At 39.3% G+C, this 20000-nt stretch overlaps 1 protein-coding gene across 1 annotated transcript in view; it reads left to right on the forward strand.

Annotated features, from left to right (window-relative positions):
* LOC138025545 (uncharacterized) overlaps positions 1-20000 on the forward strand; it is a 36780-nt gene that overhangs the window by 10167 nt on the left and 6613 nt on the right. Inside the window, exons 7-10 of the mRNA XM_068872742.1 lie at positions 10399-10461; positions 11448-11802; positions 18350-18432; positions 19560-19595. Coding sequence (XP_068728843.1) covers positions 10399-10461; positions 11448-11802; positions 18350-18432; positions 19560-19595 — 537 coding nt within the window. The remainder of the gene's footprint in view (positions 1-10398; positions 10462-11447; positions 11803-18349; positions 18433-19559; positions 19596-20000) is intronic.

Below are 20000 nucleotides of genomic sequence, written 5' to 3' on the forward strand. Positions count from 1 at the left end.
TAACTGGTTGCGTTAAAGTCATCTGGCTTTCTTTCAAATGCTAGCTTTGCTTTATTCAATCCTTTTTCTATAAAGTTGATTTTCTCTCATTCCTTTGCGTCGCTCTTCTTTTAGAGTGACAAATGGCATGAGCCCTTATATTAAATTTAATCCGTTCCCAAACGCTACGATCATCTGACAGCTGTGACAGATCTTTCCTTCCCTCATCAGTCCATATTGGAATCATTTCAGTGATACTATTTGTGTTCTTCATCGGTCAAAAAGTTGAAGTAAGTCAAATGAATGTTTATCAGATGAAGGGCGTTCAGAACGGTCAATAAAGGAACTCAGTGTAAGGCAGTCTAGTGAAATGGATCAGTTTCTATTCATGTCAGAATGGTGCTGTTGAAATTCTTTTGTGAAAGATAAAACTGTTTGAACAAATTGGGAAAAAAAGTTCGTTGTCTTGCCTCACTAACCTGCAAGACCTGAATATTGCCTTATTATGTCTTTGACATTACTCCAGCGTCGGCCTCATTTTGAAGAACACATAGTATTTGACACTCTTTATATCGTGTCAATTTGGCCCCCTATCTACGCACCCTATTTTGTCGACCCCGTCTGAGAAAGCAGTAGCAGTTGTAATGGCTAACAGATGCTCGAACTCAAGATGGATCCAACGAGTATTAAGATGATCGGAAAAAAATCATACGTCTATAGTTCCAAGTAATACAATATATAATTGTTGTCGGTACCAACAAAATACGTACGTGCTTTTTTTCATTTATTTGATTCAAATACATATTACGGCACAGTTTACAAAAAGGTACAAAGATAAATTCTACAGTTAACAAATTAATACATAGAAAGTAAGACGAAACTATTAATACAAAATAATAACTTGTTTCTTAAATTACTTAATTAACTTTTTAAACACGGGAAAACAGGCGCATGGCTTTACAGATTTACGAGGAGCATTGCGTAACATTGGGCAGAGCCTACAAAATTTGGGAAACCAAGTATTTTGACTTCAATCCTTGGTTTAATCCACGTGATGAGAACGCCATGTTGGTGTGTGTACAAAACAATAGAAAATGTTTCCACAAGTTTTTGCACAATAATAGAGTCAACTTCCCAGAAGACATTTTACAGCATTGTTCTGTACACCAACATAGCCGCCATGACCTCAGATAAAAACCCACAATATGATCTCCACGCAAGACATTAACGCGACAGTTTAAAAAAACCTCGCTAATGAAAATGCATATTTAAAACATAAGAAAACGTTGAAATTTAAGCTTTTTGGGTTGGGGGTGATAAATAATGATACGACAGCTGAGAGAGACCATTCCTAGGCTGTCATTTGGTCCATATAATTCGGCCGTATAAAAAACGCTATTTGTTTCGGACTACTTCTACGTGAGGACATAGTTGCAAACGTTAAAGTCTTTAAACAACTGAAAAGAAAGTCGTTCCTTTCTAGACTTTCTATTCTTGTCATAAATAAAGGTGCTCTGTGCGCCGGTCTGACACGGAGTTCTCGGTGTCCTTTGTAATGTATCAAGGATGGATAATAAATGCTCGAAGATAGTAGCTATTATCAATATCCACACAGCATGACCGTGACCTTAAAGCTTTAATACATATTAAAAGGTCCAATTCAAATTAAAGCTGGAATGGCTCACTGCCGGAGAGTAAATTACAATAGTTTATTCTTATTATATGTTGAAAAGCAGTTATGCAACCCATAAAGAGAGCTGGACAGGATGGTGCGGCACCGCTTTTCTCGACAGCTTTGCCTTTCTGTAGGACACACTTGCGCGACAGGCCCGACAACGCATAAAGATTAAGGTGGGACGTCACTAAGGAGGACAACATCTGCCAATTTGAGAAGAACGTTTTTGTTCTACGGAGAGTTTTGGTATATTTAGCTCACATAGGAATGAAGAAATGTTCTGAGCGACATTCTGATCTGATAATTACTTTTATAAAGTTCACGGTAGAATCTTTCCTGACCATCAATATGCACGTTGGGTCTGTTTCGATTGTACCGTTTATGTTCAGTTTCCTTGTATGTTTTTTAACATGATTTCTTTTTTGTAAGTTCAAAAAGTATTTCGTGTTTTTTTTTCCATTCTCGTGCCACCGAGCTCGTGCACGTATTAATACTATTCCTTTTGTTTTATTGTCGTAGAATGACTCAAGTCTCTCACGGGTTTCATAATAACGGGTTGCGTTAAAGTCATCTGGATTTCTTTCAAATGCTAGCTTTGCTTTATTCAATCCTTTTTCTATAAAGTTGATTTTCTCTCATTCCTTTGCGTCGCTCTTCTTTTAGAGTGACAAATGGCATGAGTCCTTATATTAAATTTAATCCATTCCCAAACGCTGTGACAGATCTTTCCTTCCCTCATCAGTCCATATTGGAATCATTTCAGTGATACTATTTGTGTTCTTCATCGGTCAACAAAGAGAAATTCATCTTCCAATGATGACCCGGACCTTTAATCTCGTTTTGAAGCTTTCCAGTTTCTAAGAAAATTGCATCGTGGTCTGTTCTTATAGCAGGGATTATATCGGTTCATCGTACTAAATCATTTAAATAGTGCGAAATCAGCCAGTAATCCAGCCGCCAAATTTTGACTCCATGTGAAACTCATTGTCTCCAGATTTTTTATTCTTCATACATCTACTTTCATCGAGTTTGGTTCGTAAATAGCCAATGCAAGTTGTAGCTGATTTTCGTTGATTTAAAATGCCACCACGATTATCAACAAGAAGATTGAAAGGGTCTGAAAGGAAAGATAAAGTCGCCTCCCATTACGATATTTTCTTGGGAATCCAGATTTTCATTCTTAAAATGATAAGATTTTTCAAGAAATTTATTATCTCTTTGTCCTTATTTGGCTCTAGATTTCTCAACACGTACAACGTTTCCTTTATAACAGCTTTTAGAATAATGTATCTTCCCAAGGGATCTAGGATCTTTTGACAAACAGTACAATCAAAGCCATCTTTGACCATAATTTCAACTCCAATGGAGTTTGAGGTGCCATAACTAATATGCAGCTCTGCTCCCCATTCATTTTTCCATTGGGTGTCTGTTTGAGCCGTTGAATGAGTTTCCTATGAAATATGATATCTGCTTGGCGCTTCGGGTACCAAGTGAAAATTGTTCTTCTATTTTTTTAATTACTTACGCCCTTTACTTTAACGAAATTAATGTGGAAGAATCAACCATTTAAATCTGTTTTGATGTGCAACTGGGACTACAGGCACCAAAGAATAAAGAATACAAAAAGTGCTACCAAATTACCTGAAGGGAAATATGGGAAAACGGATACACGGTTTAAATTGATGATATTCGAAAATGTTGCTCGATATCGTAAATTACTAAACGTATAAGGCAACGGTACATTACGGTGAGCTGAATTCCTAAGATAACAAATTTTGCGGCACACAGTATACACAGTCAACACTCAAAACAACGAAATTTCGTTAGATGAGCCGACCGGATAACATGAAATAGTTATGTTATGCCGCCTAACGACCCGAAAGAAAACCTAATTAAAGCGTAATATACAAACATCGCTGTAATATGGACAAAGTGTAAACTTACTTTAAGTTAATCTATCTCAAGTTAATTAAAGAGACTTATCTCAATCTAATTAAAGAAAAAAAAAACAATTCAAGAACAGACAGAGACAATGAATGAGTTGCCAGTAATCGGATCCCTACTTTATACGCAAAGGGTTGTGGGATCCCTACCGGGCAAATATTGCAAAAATGTATGGCGGAAACCTTTTCGACGTCCAAAAAGCGATTTTTGGAGAGAGATCAACGCTTTTTTCGACACAGTTTTATCAGAAATCGATTTGAGCAATGTAGACAGGTGGCAAGTGTAAGTTTTTGTTTGAATAACCTTGCTTGCTTAAGGATTATTGTGAAATGGTCTCAAAATTGTACAAAATTAGGAATAAATTTGGAGGAAGTAACACAATAAAGCCTTTTCAGTTGCATTAACGTATGTATAGGCTGGATGTTGGCCTATTTCTAAACTCAGCAATTCAAATTATATTGGAAATATGCCTAGTGGCGATCATTGTGCTGTGTGGGGTTGTGACAACGCTCAAAGGTACCCAGACAAGTAAAAGATTCTTCCTTACGTTGGAATATTAAGATTTTACTCGTCCAGGAATAACAATGATGTTTTGTCGTGCGCTAGAGCTATTAATCGTGTCCAATTGAAGGTTTCGATGAGTAATAATAATTTTGTACGAGGTTACAGAACCTTTGAATGTCCTATACTAACTTTGTGCACAAAAGAGTACGATTGTGTGAGTATTAAAACATTTAAGACCTGCTCCAAAGATCAGATATACACAGAACTAATATATGATGACGCTTTTGTATTGGTCGAAGTCATAGTGGAGCTTGACAAGTTTGCTTGGATCCAGTTACTTTAATACTTGTAGATGGTAGTTTGACAGAAGAAAAGGTTTGTTTAACACCTGAGGCATATGAATTCCCAGTGTTGCCTAAAGCTGTCGAAAAAGTGAATGATGTATTCTCTGGAAGAAGAGAATTACAACAGCTACCTCTAGGCAGAATCGAGGGAAGATTGAAACGGTTTGCTTGAGAAGAATCATCGTAATACATTAAAGTGATTGGCTCTCACAGATTTGTAGACAATAGTAGCGGCTCAAAACCGTTTGATTTTTCTCAATCAAACTAAAACTCAACGTATGGATTTCCTCATGTTTCTCATCGCTCATTTCATCCATTCCAAAGAGCAATAGCTCTGTAAAAACAATTTCCATCTCCTCAGACAACAACTTTTCTCCTTTGAGGAGGTAATTTCTAGAAGCCATAATTCTTTTATGCAAGACGTAACTAATACGACAAAAGCCTATGCACACGTAAATACAACTCAAAAGGGTTTATTGCATTGAGTTATTTCCTCCAGATTTATACCTAATTTTGTAATATATCGAGGCTTTGACAAAATGTCAATTTCACAATAAACCTTACAAGAGCAAGGTTGATTTTATCTCATATTTCACGGTTACTCAAACAACAACTTGCACTTGCTGCGTATCAACATTGCCCAAATCAATTTCGGATAAAACTGTGTCGAAAAAAGCATTGATCTCTCTCCAAAATCGTTTTTTGGACGTCGAAAAAAGTTTCCACCACACACTTTCTTACAGCGACTTACAATGTTTGCCCCCTCGCGATCCAAGAACCCTTTGCGAATAAACAGTGATCCGATTACTGGCAACTCATTCATTAACAAATGCCTTGTTAGCCATGACATCACTCATGACATCAGGAAGCCAAATTTTCCAAGTCCCAACGCTGGAATCCTCTGTTTTCCGTGTACTGTCCAAACCCGATTTAACTTTTGTGCTCTTTTCATATTTCTTGCCATGGCTAGGAGTTCCTGTAGTCTCTGGGTGCCGGAGATTTTCGTTGATGAAAATTCTTGTTTGAGAGTCAGAAAGCGTAGAGACAAAAATTCCTGATAAGTTCGTGTCCTTTTAGTTAAACTTGCCCTTATAGAATTATCTTTTCTCTTTATAAGAACTGAATCTCACAATAACAGGCTTTTTGGCAGGAGGTTTCCTGTACAATCTGTGCACAACGTCGATGTCATTGTCAGATATATCAACAGAAATATTTTGCCCTACCTTTGTGATAATTTCTCTCAGGTTCTCACCTTCGCATTCTGGTATTCCATGAACCTCGACGTTGAATTTTCTTGTATATTGTTAGAGAGTATCATGATCAAATTTAAGGTTTTCAACTCGTGGCTCCAAATCGTAGGTGGGTTTTTCGGCTGTTGCTAGCCTGTTTTCCAGATCATTCGTCTTGGGACGTACTTTCTCTAACAACAGCAACAGAACTAATTTCAACGTAACCTCGTTTAAAGAAAGTTCCTCGGTTGAAGGCATTGCTGGAAATGTTTAACAAATAGATTCCATGTTGCCGTGCGTCTGTTCAGTAATAGATCACAGATGACGTCAAAATGTAGTAAGAACAAAAAAGTGGCACACGAGGCGATAGCCGAGTGTGTCACTGATGTTCTTACCACATTTTGATGTCTTCTGTGATCTATTACTGAACAGACCCACGGTAAGGAGGCAAAATTCTGTCTTCCACAATCTTCAAAAAAGGCATGTGTGGATTTGGAAAAATGAAGGAAATAAATGCCTAAAAATTCAATCTTTCCCAAATAATAATGGTAGGTATCTGAGTATTGTTTCCATGAGAAAATGTAGGTAAGAGGGTGTTAATTCTAGAAGCAAACTGGTCATTTTCAGGGGAGTTTCATTTGCCAGCAAATTGAGAAAATACAGAGTTAGAATCCTTTCAGTTGTCATTCCTTGTCTGCTACACAGTAACTTTACAGCGTGACCATGTTTAAGATCACTCCGTGTGGACTTTGGAGAGGAAGGTTTTTCTATTAAAAGCGCAGTTATAACGCACGTGCCTGGGTATTTTGAAAACGATTAAAGGCATGTTGGTTAGAATTTTATCTTTTGGCACTTACGTCCAGAGAAATGCAAGTAGATGCACGTCCAATTTTGATACTCAACACAAAATGTCTTATGAGTTGCATTTTCTACCATTTCCAACAAAAAGATAAGTGTTAGTGTTAGCATTATATTTAGGTTGAGGTTAGTGCAATGTAGCTTTACTAAAGGAGCAGAGTTTGGTGGGCACGTTGCGACGTGTATTTTCTTCATTCTTATGAAGACATACACGTCGTGAATGTCGTGAATGACTGATGTTGAAGTTGCGATAAGAGCCTGGGGACACTTCGCCATGCATCTAATCAAGTTACTTCGTAAGCGTGTACTGGCAGAAACTGCGAACGAATAAACTCCTCCCTCAATCCAAGGTTTTTAAGAGAAGCATGACACACGATAGTGAATGAATCCCTGTGTAAAAGTTTACTGATTGCGCTTTTCAACACGTCTTGAACCATTTGCTCTGTTTCTTTAGGCAATAGACCCTTTTCATAATGACGGCCGAATAAAATATTCTTTTGTTTTAATGCTGACAAGCCTTCCTAGCCTCGTTGCAATGGGCAAAATTCAAAAGAATACGTTACCCAAAATGAGGCCAGTAGGTCCAATTAACATAAATACAATAGAATATTAAATCAGTCGCCATTTATGAAAGTGGTCTATAGCATCTACTTAAACGTCTTGGCGAGTCAGTGGTTGTTGTTGTCGTTGTTTGTTTGTTTCCCTTTCCATTTCCCAAAGGTCTTTCATTATCAGCTCGGTCTAGCATAGCACTGAAATTCCTGTGGTTGCTCGTCCACGTCTGCCAATGGGTTCTTGTAGTCGTGGTCGCAGATCACACCAGTGTTCGCTGCACTACATTCTTCTGATGAATTGAAACCAACTGTGCATGCCTTCCTGCTCGTTTGCCCTTCGCCTTTCCGCCGGTGACTTGGATGAATTATCTCCCGAGTGTTCTGCTCGACGACCCTGTTTGTTTTGCTTCTCTTTACGAGGACCGCTCTTTGCTACAGATTGTTTCATGGGGATTAAACATTGTCTGCACACCACCTGAAATGACCTCCAGCTTTCTTGCGTACTAACTGTTACGGAGCATATCGGGGGAATCTGTCCGCCCTTCAATAAAATGCTTCCCTTCTTGAGGGCAGTTCCTGACTAGATGGAAAGCGAAAATGAGAGCACAACGCAACCGTACATTATTTGACCATCGTTTAACTACGATTATTAAAGACTAAAACGAAAATCCTTTTCCAAGTTCGCAAGCCTCGCTTTCGTGACTCTCCTTGCTACCAGTCTTAGGCAGTTAACTATATCGGAAATATAGTGGCTTTTTGGGTGCCTTACCCTATGTCTGCCTCGTAGATCAGTGGCGTATAGGGTTCCATTGGAAACAAACCACAGTTCATTCCTGCATTCCAATTGCTTGCACGACATTAAAAAGTCCACCAGAGAGTCAGTATTTATTTTGGTTCCGAGGGAAGGGAAACGTGCACATTCAAATAGAGGTGTAAGAAGAAGGCGTGGAAAGGTCAGCATTGCTTGAGGATCGGGCGGGTGGCACGCTTTAGCAATGAAGTGACTGCTAAAAGGCACTCTATACGCTGGAGCAACAGAGAAGCTAAGGGCGCGTTCGATTGACCGTACTCCGGAATAGGAATATAGGGAATAGAAGAAAGAAATCCTTCGTTTTTGCGGATATTCACATTAATATTGTCAAACATCTGCTAAAATGCAATTTTAAACATAGCTTTATTATCTGTGTTGCTGCAAAACGCCACGCACAGTGTTTTAAATCACCACTCCACGTATTCTTATTCCGGAATAGGGTCAATCAAACGCGCCCTAAATGTGGATACAGGCATTATAAAAAGGCAAGGGAGCATGCGAATTGCAAATTCCCCGCAAGAGAGCGAGATTTTACTTCTTGGAGAAACGTGATCAACATGAATTTACTTTGTTACGTCACGAACAATTCCGGTCCGATTTGGTTAATACCGGGAAAAAGATAATACTTCAAATGTATCATTTTCCCCAGAAAACGCCCGTTGTGGTTAAACCTGGTGCTCCAGCCATAGGGAGCCCACACAAACAGTGTGTCTGTTTGTATGTTCGAAATATAAAGAAATGTATGGGAAATATTGAAGAGTCCTAATATAGTAAACTTAGATCGAGAAATGACTATGTTAAAGCTCAAAATAACCTCAGTTGCTGTGTATTGTCATATCTGCGGCTGAAGTCAACGGAAAACCCACCAAATCGCTCAAATTCACCATTTTCAGCCGCAGAAATGACAATGTGCACATTTATTTGGCTGATCAACCTTTGTAATTTTAATAAAGAGACAACAGTCGCAATTACAGCGATTTTACGGCTTCTTGGTCTCATTTTGATCTCAACTTCTTCGCTAAAATGGATCGTGACTACCTCACCACGTTTATGATGTTAGTTACCTTATCTGTTATTTTTATCGTTAATGATGACAGCTTTGCGCGGAAAGAATTTGTCTTCTAGATATGTCTGAACACTTAAGCGGACTTAGGGTGACTTGGCTTGACTTAGGCTAAGACAGACTTAGAAAGACTTAGTACCCAGTGTGAACCCACAGATTGTGGATAGAAATAGCGCTCATTAACAGGTCGCAATGCATGGTTGACCTTTCTCCAGAAGATTCAAGTTTACTTCAGTTACCTGACTCTTCCTCTCCATTTCAGTCTCGAGAGTTTTTGGCAGCTCTTTCTCGCCCCCAAGGATGTCTATGTTTTAAACATGTCTATTTTACTGATCATGTTTATGTTTTAGTCTATGTTTTAAAGATACGCACCGGGTTCTCCTTTTTTTGTTTTCAAAAGGAGCGTAGGTGTAACGCTAAGTAACACCCACTAAATAAGAGTTTTAAAAAGGGTTAATATAGAGATTACGTCGTTGTTAGTGTTTAGTTGGTAAGAGAAGCGTTTTCGTAAAAACCGAAATGTTATTTATAAATATTATGATGAGTTGCAAACTAAAAGAAGAAAACCAAGGAGCAAACATTAACTCCCAAGAAAACAGTTTGAAAAGAACATCGATTCGCTTTTTATCTCTAGTCTACGTTAAACGCATCAAAGGGAATCTTGTCTCCATCGGACCCTCTTTCCTTTTTTGACGTTAATTGTATTATTGTATATTTAGATCGTCAAAGAGTATTTTTATATGAATTTGTAAATTTGCTGTATTTATATTTATTTCAATAATAGTCTGTTCCTTTTCAGACTTTTAAAACATAAATAAAGACGACCATAAGTGGTACGAAGTCCAAGCTCCCCGACAAAACGTTTTGTAATCGTTTGTCCGTGCAAATGAATATTACGGACAAGAAAAATGAAAACATGAAAACCTCCTCGGATCCATGTGCAACAGCTTCATCTCTCAGTGAAAGAAAATACGCCAGGAGGAAACGGATTAAACGAGCCTCCCTCTTATACGGATCCCACGGCCTTGCAAACTAAGAAATAAAATCTTCCACCTTAATTAAATAGTATCATCAGGCACTGGGTTATTTCTTGATTTTAATTAGCTTTAATTCGCTCAACTTGACTTAGCTCACTGTTGCAAGCAACGACTCGAAAGCCGTGTTTTTTTCCACGGAGTGACCGGGGACCCAAAATCTGTCTCACGTAAATTACTACCTTCCCTTGAAACGTATGTCCAAACATGCTGGCTTTTCTGTAAACCCTTCCTCCAATCTCACCGGTTTGTTCTAATTCCTTTGCGACCAAGACGACGCATGGTGCAATCACATTCAAGTTCGGGCATGTTCGTGACCTTTCAACGACAACATAACAAGGACTTATCGCACATCTATCACCTCTATCTTCAAATCAATTTTATGTTCCCTGTTTAATAAAAGAAAATAGAAGATAATGATATTGATAAAGGAACATTAGATGGGATGTATTTGAAACGGTATCAGGTAATTGTTTTGAGAGAAAAGAGGATCTAATTTGCACGCCTCCTAATCACTCTTGCTCAGTGCCAGCAAGTTTTCAAGGACAACGATAAGAATCCTGTCTGGTATGCATAATGGTCAGGACTACGGCGGTTGGAACGAAGGCAGGACCACCATTGAACTCAACTGTCTCGCGTGAGTTATGTTATGAAAACACACTTACGAAATGATATAAAATATTCCAAATTTACCTTCACTAAAACATACAAGCCATTTCTTTTTAACTAATTACTGCACACTGGGGCGGCATCATTAACATATGGTGTGTCAATGTAATACAAATGAACCCAATCCAAAGATTAAAAAACACGAATCCGGAAAGCATCAATTATCACTTAATATTCTGGAACATCCATTGTAAGCTCCACAAGGTGAGCTTGACAAGAAACAGTCTGCATTGTCAACTGGAGCTTAACATGCAGTTAGATCCAGTTAGTTCCGATTAAACAAATAAAGCAGACCAAAGCAGGAATGTACGACAACACAAAATGACTGATGCGACGAGGAAAAGTAACCCGCTTTTTATCATTTCCTTGGCGATAGTTATATTCTCAGTAGCCTCCCTTAACAGGAAAACAAAGCAAGAACCGGGCCGAAATTCAAAATTCGAGTATGCATGACATTACCAACAAACGAAACAATAATGCCGTTCATAAATTTTAATGTTGGTACGAAAGGGGAAGGACACTAACCCCTCCCCCAACACACACCAAGGGTCATGTTCCACGGTAGCTGAATTATGATTCAAAAAGCGATCAATGGCATCGGAAGTCAAAATATAGTATCACATGACAACACGTACATATGATAGTGTTTTATAACCTCAATATTCAGGGCACGCATAAATGTCATTAAAGAAGCAGTAAAAGATACAATTTCTAAGGAAAACCCACTTAACTGTTAGTTTGCACATTTGGAGGAGCGAACGGAGCTACAGTAAAAAAGCATAAATGATGAGTAGGCAAGCAGCTCCAAGAAGGAACATTTACTACAATGACGTTGAAATGAGATGCAAAGAAGGGGCAATCGATGGAGGAATTTATGACTTCGTGGTGGAAAATGCAGTTGTTCCTGAACCAAAACAAGTGCCTCTTGAAAGACAAGCACCGGCCAACAAGAGAGGAAAAGCGTGCAAAGAATCCCCGCATTCTTGTCAATCAGTTCAGGTGGCTGTTCAGCGAATGCTGTGCATCATAACCATAGTTGTTGTTGTTTCTTTCCTGACTGCAGCAGGTACTTTGGCATTGGCTTTCAAGATGATTTTGGCGCAAAACAGTCTGGCGAATGATTGTTCTACGTTGCGAGGTTAGTTAAGAAGTAAAGCATGCAGAAATATTTCAATATTGCTAACTTGTCATAGTATCGTTAGAACAAACAAAGTTACCCCAAAGAGAAGAGTTTAACCTTTGTTCCCTGAATGGTTTCCACTACATAGTAAATTTGATACTGTCTTGCTCCGAGACTTATCCCCTCCGAAGGTTATTAACTAAGTTATTTTCCACCGTTTATCACTCTTTTTTTTTTTTTTTTGTAAAAGTTCGTTTTTGGCGCATGGCAGTCATTTGTAGCCATTTCCACTAGTTAAAAAGGGTCATTTGACGTGGGAAGTATAGTTTCTAAGTATGAAAGAAGGATCTCTTGTAAAACCAAAAAGTCGGAACGGCCGGTTTTCCAGAAAGAAAAAGAATCGCAAATAATAACTTGGCAATATGATATTGTCATACACATCAAGTACCGTAGGCTAATTTGCTTTGCTTTCTGTAATCAGTTTCTATGCTTGTGCCTCAAAGTGCAATACTGAGCCATGAACTCTTTTGGACCTTACCGTTTTGCATTTCAAAGTTACATTGCAAAAACGCTCATCAACATCAACTTTCCATTGCTATGCCTCGTATGTATTTAATTATTTACTACTAATCCATTTAGCGTTTCTTCCACGAACTATTTATGGAGGATCCGTTCGTAGTGTACATGACTCTTCCCTCCACCAAAGTTTTCTATTCATGTTTCCCTTCTGGGACAACGAGGCACCGTCATTGATAAGGCGATCGACAGAATTACGTCTTATCACTTTTTTTATCCATTGTTACGCAATCGATGTCCTCACAACGGTGCTATTAAATTTAATACTCAAAACCTAGCTCCTACAGAACCTGCGAGTGGCAATGAGGGGAATTAAAATGTTTAAAGCCGTTAGGTAAACGAGTTGTGCCATTTGTTTGTCACCTCTGCATGTCATCGTGTCCTTGTAGTTATTAAACTTGAAAATCTCAACTAAGCACTCGATACTTCATCACGAAGTATAAAAATGCTTATTTATTTTTTGACCGTCCGCCAACTTGAAGATACGCATGAAGGTGCCGCCCGGGAAAAGTCACGACATGGCTGTTGTGGCTCTACCTCGAGCTGGATATTTCAGATGGGGCAAACCCAGGGCGACCCGGGGTCACTGTGTTATGGGCTTCAAACGGCTGTTCAATCAAATAAGCATGCCGTATTGTTGAAGGACGAGTCAAAGAATCGAAGAAGAGCTAAAAGATGGACCTGTTCCTATGCCAACAAACCCTCAACACTGCATAACCCAAGCAGACACATGACAGGAGTTCGTCACGCATTTTGATAGTCTTCTTTTTTTTTCTTTAAAAGACCCGCCCCTTGACCTTTTGAGAGTTTCTTTCACTACGCTAACTTACTACGATAACTGACAACTAACTTCGTCACAAGTTTGTTTTTTGTTACGTAGCACCGATTACTGCCACAGTCAAATCTGGTACTGACAGTGAAAGGAACATCAAAAAGGTTTTTGTTTTATTCATTATTTTTTAAAATACGTTTCTAATGTTTCGATGTCTCAAACATCATCATCAGCCATTGTGACTGTAATATTAAAATTTTTACGAGATAATCCATTTATACACATAACAATCAATACAATGATTCTTTGTAGATTAAATGCCCGTTACAAGCATACAAATGCAAACTAAGCAATAATATTATAGAAAATACAACTGACATAGCCGTAAAAGTTTAAAAGTGTAATGAAAACTAACATGATTAACTTGTTTGTTGAGTTCGGGTTTCAACCGCTCGTTGATTCGTTTTTTATTTAAAAAGGAAAGTCATTTATCAGCGAAGGACTTTTAATGAAGGTATCTCATACATTGATCCTCTATACGTCACGAATGCCGAGTCAGCAACTACCTCACTGCTTCAATGAACAAAACCTTGAACAAGGTAAAAAAGAAGAGACGTGTTTGCAACAACGACCAGCCCTGGCTATTTAACGCCTTCAATGCAAAAAAAGTCGCTGGCATCCAAGGTGGTGAAACCTTAACTGTCCAGATGACGAACTATTAGAATAAACAAACTCGTAACCTAAGGTCGCAAGATGTTTTGCATTCTGTTTCCGTCGATCCAATGATTCGTGTGCAAAGCCCAAAGCCTGCAAAGCAGGGGAACCGGTTACATAACCGCTCCACAAATTCAAATCACACGTGTGCGCACTCAAAAGCAACGTGAGCTTTTTCCAAGTCACTTTCCGTACGGCATCATGGAATTATGGGAACGAAATTTGATAGCTCTGGACTTTGGCTCACTCGTTTACTTGTTCGCAACATTTTCTTTGCTGTTCATCAGTGACTATCGAAATCGTCGACAAGTTTGGTGGGAAAACAATCTCCCAAGTCGGACAAAACGCACTTGGAGAACTCTATCATTCTAAATAGAAATTTTCTTCATAGAATGATTGATTCTAGCATTCATGCAATTCATGCGACAAGAGAAATGTGCACTCTGCACTATGTAGCTTGCCAAAATCCCATTAAACTTTGAACACATGCATATTTGCCACTGAGATGGGTCACAGTTGTTGATTGTTTGATCAAGTTTTGTGCCTTTCAAAACTGGTTTCTTTTTTTAGGAAAGTAGTAAATAACTTCGCCGAATACCAAAATATGCTGGATTGTAGCCATAACTTTTAGAAAAAACCATTTGAAGGATTCCCATTTCAAGGCAACAAACTGCAGTGAGCAGTGTTAAAATACTATTCATGTGGGTCAAAGGGATCCAGTTAATTGCGTAGGAACCCCGCTTAAAACAGTGGTTCATGGTTACGTGCTGTCTATTGAGGTTATGTAAGATAAGAAGCATATCATCCTATACGTTGGTCACATACATATCTGTCCGCCCATTTTCACAAGGTTTCCGGGTAGCCTGCCGCGTGCTTGGAGGTGTGTTGTTGGGCTTGGCAAGAGAGAATCTCTGATATTGATATCAAAGAAGGCAATGGCTTTCGTTTCTCAAAGTAATCGGTACCCTCAAGGAGCATGGACACGTGAAACTAGAAAAAAAATGCCGGCGCAAAGAGCGTGGACAGTTGAAGAGATAAAAATGCCGCATCGTCCCAATTCGGATAAGAATGCATCGAGGAACGTTTTTCGGGGAGCTGTTGTTGTTGAAAACAAGTCGTTTCAAAATAATAATGACATTTTGGAAGATTTCCAAGAAACAGACCCCAGATCGCAGTTTCTGAAAGCTGTGCAAACGCCGGATCATTTGCGTAACGCAGCTAAGACAAATTTATCAAAAGACAGGGACGTAAACAGCACTGATAAAGACGACAACGTCCGAGAAAGGCCATCACTTAGCACGACGCTGGTTACATTAATCGTAATTGTTGCCATAGCTTCAGTAGCTGCCCTCGCGCTGACAGCTCTGATCCTGACTGGATTTTTTGAAACGAAAAACCGTTCTGGAACTGCTATCGAAGGTAAGGAGAGTGCATGTCCACATAATTTTAAACTGACAGTCTAGTCATAGGAGATGGAATAGAAAATAAAGTTTGTGTAGCTCGAGCTGATCCAAGTTTTAATGTCTCCTTGGAGTCACGTTTTGCCCGAACCAAACTTAAGTGCCGCTGGTTTTGGACACGAGAAAATGTCCCCAACACAAACAAACCCCCGTTATGTACTTTCACTCACAAATCGCTTTATTCCAATTAACCTTTATCACTTTTGGACAACTAATCCACCTCTATTCATCACACATCCGAAGGCATTCAGTAAAAATTGTAAATCGAAAGCGGCGTCTTGGTGCCAAAGCATACACAGAAATTACAGAAAAAGTCAAGTTTTCGATTTGGATGCCAAATTATCATTTTCCAATTCATCCGAATCATGATGATGCTCTTACGGACGAACTGAGAGCAAAAAATACTTCCGGAGTGCAAGTGTTATCAATGAAATTGTATCGTTTTTTTTTATTTTCATTCAAGGCGTGGGGATCAAAGGGGATATACAGAAATATACAAATATGAGAGCTCCCCATTGACAGTTTGAACACATCTTTGCAAATTATGAAATATTCCTGAAGCAAAGATCTGTATTTCATAACCGGGCATTTTTTTATCGATATGATCCAAAAAATGTTGGCAGACGTAAACTGCAGTCCCATCGCCGTGACACGTATTTGTCATTGATAAATTGCTTCCCGTCACAAAGAAGGCGTAGCTAAGGGGTCATAATTGTCAGCAATTGCCCTCGATTATGCTTTCAACCAGACTTTGATCCGAAGAAACAAGCAGTTTCTTCAGAATTTCTTCCACTTTTTGACAAAAAGAACGTCTTACATGGTTTTCCATCAGAGCGTGCTTTTGTTGAATTCGCGCTTGCTTCATTTCTTCTAGACTACCTCAGTGAACGCTCATGTTAAGATGATGTTACGCTCGATGGTTTACTTCGTATTTGAGGTCTCTAAGACCCAGTGTAACCTTTTTTCACCTTGTTAACAAATACTGTATTTTGATGGATATAATATGTTTTTATTATCATCCCTTTATTTCCTGCTATTGTTTCCTTCATAGTGAAATAACAGTCGTTGAGAAGGAAATGCAAATAAACTGATCAAAGTTGTTGAAAGGTCGTGTAACTTCATCCATTGAATAAGTTAAAAATGTACTTTACGTTCCACGCTAGTCAAGGGTTCTCTTCACGCCCATACTCGGATGTGCTTAGAAGTGTGCATCTTACATTCACGGTAGACTTTCAAAACGTCCTTCGTCTAGATACGCGCGGAACGAAGGACTTTTCATACTTGATTGGCGCCAATTTAGCGACCGAAAAACGGGTCGCTGAGCTAGGCCAATCAGAGTAGTCCTCGTGGACCCCAGGGGATAGAGTTGTCAATCAAAATTTGCCACACGCAGTGAAACGTGATTTTCAAACATGCAACTAAGGCCACCGGATATTCCAAATTACGCGACCATCAGAGGAAAATAATTGAAGAATATCTGTCTTGCATAGATATGTTTGTGTCTTTTCCAACCGGAGCTGGGAAAAGTCTGACCTTTGAACTAGTCCCGTACGCTTTTGGTCGTTTACTTGGAGCGGGTGGCAATGCTATCGTCTTCGTAATTCTTCCACTGATTTCACTCACGAAAGATTTGGTCTCTAGCCGGTCGCTCTTTAGGACACAACACATTTAAAATCTTAAGTATAAACGGGTGTCTGGAAGTCCCGAGGCGATTCTCAACGACTAACAAAAAATTTTAAAATGCATGTGTATTCATCGACGAGAGTCATTGCATCGCTAAATGGCAAGCTTAAGTTTCACTAAGATGCATCTTTTAATCCCGGTCTAGTACGTCTCCTACACCTGAAGCGTACCTGATATTTCATGAGTGAAATCAATTGACTTTCTTGACGATTCGAAGCTTTCCCTTACTTGCTAATCTTTCGAATATATTAGTCTTTCGTTTCTATCGGCACAAATCACGGCCCAAGTCTTGGTCCAGAAAATACCACTGGAGATCTCCTTTCCAAGCGGCGACTCGAGATTGAAAAAAAGCTTTCATTTTATTTCATCTTTGTTTCTGATACCTTTAGCACAAAGTTAACAAATTTCCTCTTTCGATTTCGTAGAAACAAACATGTTCGACTGTTTTCGTCGGATTGCGCCATCAAGTTCAGGGCTTGCGAATGACGTCATCCCCTTTTTGGCGCGAGACGCAAATGAAAACTTTGCAAGCGAGACAAGTCGACCTCTTGCGACTTTGTCGCTCGCTCATTCACTTCGCGTACGAAAAATCACGATTCGCTCGCCGAAACATTTTCTTCTGGGGTTATCGTGAGGTCGACTTGCGGCAAGTCTACATTCACGGGTACGTGAGGACATACAAGAAAAGGAAGACGAGAGACACTGCGGACGAGGTTGACAACTCTTGTTGTTGCGGTAGTTGTTGCTTAGCAAACAGCGCCTGTCGCAAAGGCGTTACCAAGGCAACTTAAAACAGAAAATTCGGGGTTCCGTGCAACCATCCTACCACCAGTCAGAGTTTACAGAAAAATGCTGTTTGCTTATCGCAATTCTCCTTTCAAAGAGGGTTGCAAGCAGAGGTTTCATTTCAAGCCGGTCACCGGCGGTATACCGCCGTCTGTCACTTTGTCAAAAATTTGCCTCTCTCCGTCTGCGACTTTGCCTTGATTTTCACTGAGATCCTTGTAAACGACAAGAGTGATTGCCCCTTACAACGATTAGCTCAGGCATCTACTTCAAAAGTTATTGAAACCCCTGCAAGCGCTCTATTTCACCAATGCCATCGGTTCAGCGAAATATTCCTGCCGTTGAGAAGGAGTCACGTACAGGATCTTTCCACAAAGGGGTCGATTATCAAACTGCAATTATGACATTAACTAACTAACTAACTAACTAATCGTATCCACATTAAAAACATACATGCAAAGGTTATTCTTTTCTTGTGTTTCACATTCCGATGTTTTAGAGTCCATGTAACATTTGGGTTCGAGTTGTCTCAAAGCAAATTTTCTTTTTCTTTCTTTCTTTCTTTCTTTTTCAGGAAGTTACCCTTTCAATGATGATTTCACGAAACTTTCAAATTACATACAAGGCCTTGAAAACAACATCACCACTTTTAAAAAGGTACTGGTGAGAGCAGAATAATACCGACAAACAATTTAATTTTCTCTATTATTTTGCATTTTAAGCGAATCCGAGGTCTCAATGTACCGCAAGTTACTGACCGCCTTTTTTCCGTTGATTTATTTTGCGCTTGGGCCATAAAAACGCGCGGGCAAAACGAGGAACCGTAACTCACCGTACGAACCGACAAAATTTATTGGAGACGCGGACGGCAACCGGAAGAGAACATTTTTGCGTGTCAGGGAAGTGGTGTCTCCCAGATTTTTACACTAATCATTTCTAATGGAGAAAAGATACTTAGCAATGTAAACCTGGTATGTGCTTGTGTAAACACAAGTTGAAAGGGGAAACAGCTCACTTCCGGTTGTAAGCTCCCTAATGATGTTAGTAAGACATTTATATGTTCGAGGTAATCAGGCGCAAGAGAAAAGAAACTAGTTGAAGTCAAAATCCGAAAAAAGAGCGAACTCATTGGCGTTTTGAAATAGTTGCTTGCAAGATTCAAACAGTTCACACGTTTACTCGCATTAACAATATGAAAAACTTGCTACAAAATGGTCTTAGAAATGATAGTTTTGTAAAGAATTCAAGAAGGAATTCTCCAACAGAAAATGACTGCTTGGAAAGGTAATTAACAAACAGCCCTCAAAATGTTTGGCGTAATTTTATACAGCACATACAAATGTGGACGTAATAATTCACGGATGTGGTGAAGGAAATACGACAGAGAAAGTCTTTCAAATTTCAAAATTTGCCGGCAGGAAAGTGGGCAGTACTGTAGAATTTGACCTGCTAAATTAGCCACTTATAGCGTACGTAATATCTGAGAGAAACGATAACGATGAACAAGAGATCTGAAACGCTTTTCTTTTGGGGTAATAGGATCCTCATGCATGTTGGGCATATAGATTTTAAAGGGGATGGCTTTAATTGTCTGGAATTGGGAAACAGAACTACTTTTTCCCCTCTTTTCTGAAAGAAGACCCGACCCTTGGGTTTTCATGTTTTCGTTTGTGTGTAGACAAGACTAACTAAAATGGTAGATAGAACCGTTTACCTCGATGTCACAGCAAATGTTGCACCTTAACGCTGGCAATATAGAATCTTCTTTCTGATCTTCCTTTTAGAATCTTGAAAAGATGGAAGAAATGATCACAAACGAGGTGAGTTGCTAAAGATTTTCACAACATAGTTTTTGTGTGCAGCATTTCTTGATGGTTGATTGCCGGACAGGTGTTAGGGTGGGCGGTTTGCTAGGAAAAACAGGCTATCCAAGGAGTCGACTTGGCGACTGGTCGACGGCTCGTGGATATTGTACCCATACAAGAGTACCTGCAATACTATCAGGCCTGTAACTGACTTCAGTAAGCTAAGTAAGCCGGCAAGTGTACGAAGGCTTCTTTCACTGAGCCACGCAGTCCGATTGGGAATCCGCTTGGGAATCGAGCTTGGGAATGGAGTCGAACCGTCCAAGTGCGCGGCTTTTTGACTAGATAACTTGAGCACAGTTATGGTACAGTGCTTTTCGATATTAATTTTTCTCGAAAGTCCCGAAAACTTTTCGGGCC

This window comes from Montipora capricornis, chromosome 12 (genome assembly GCF_036669925.1).
Source record: "Montipora capricornis isolate CH-2021 chromosome 12, ASM3666992v2, whole genome shotgun sequence".
NCBI lineage: Eukaryota > Metazoa > Cnidaria > Anthozoa > Scleractinia > Acroporidae > Montipora > Montipora capricornis.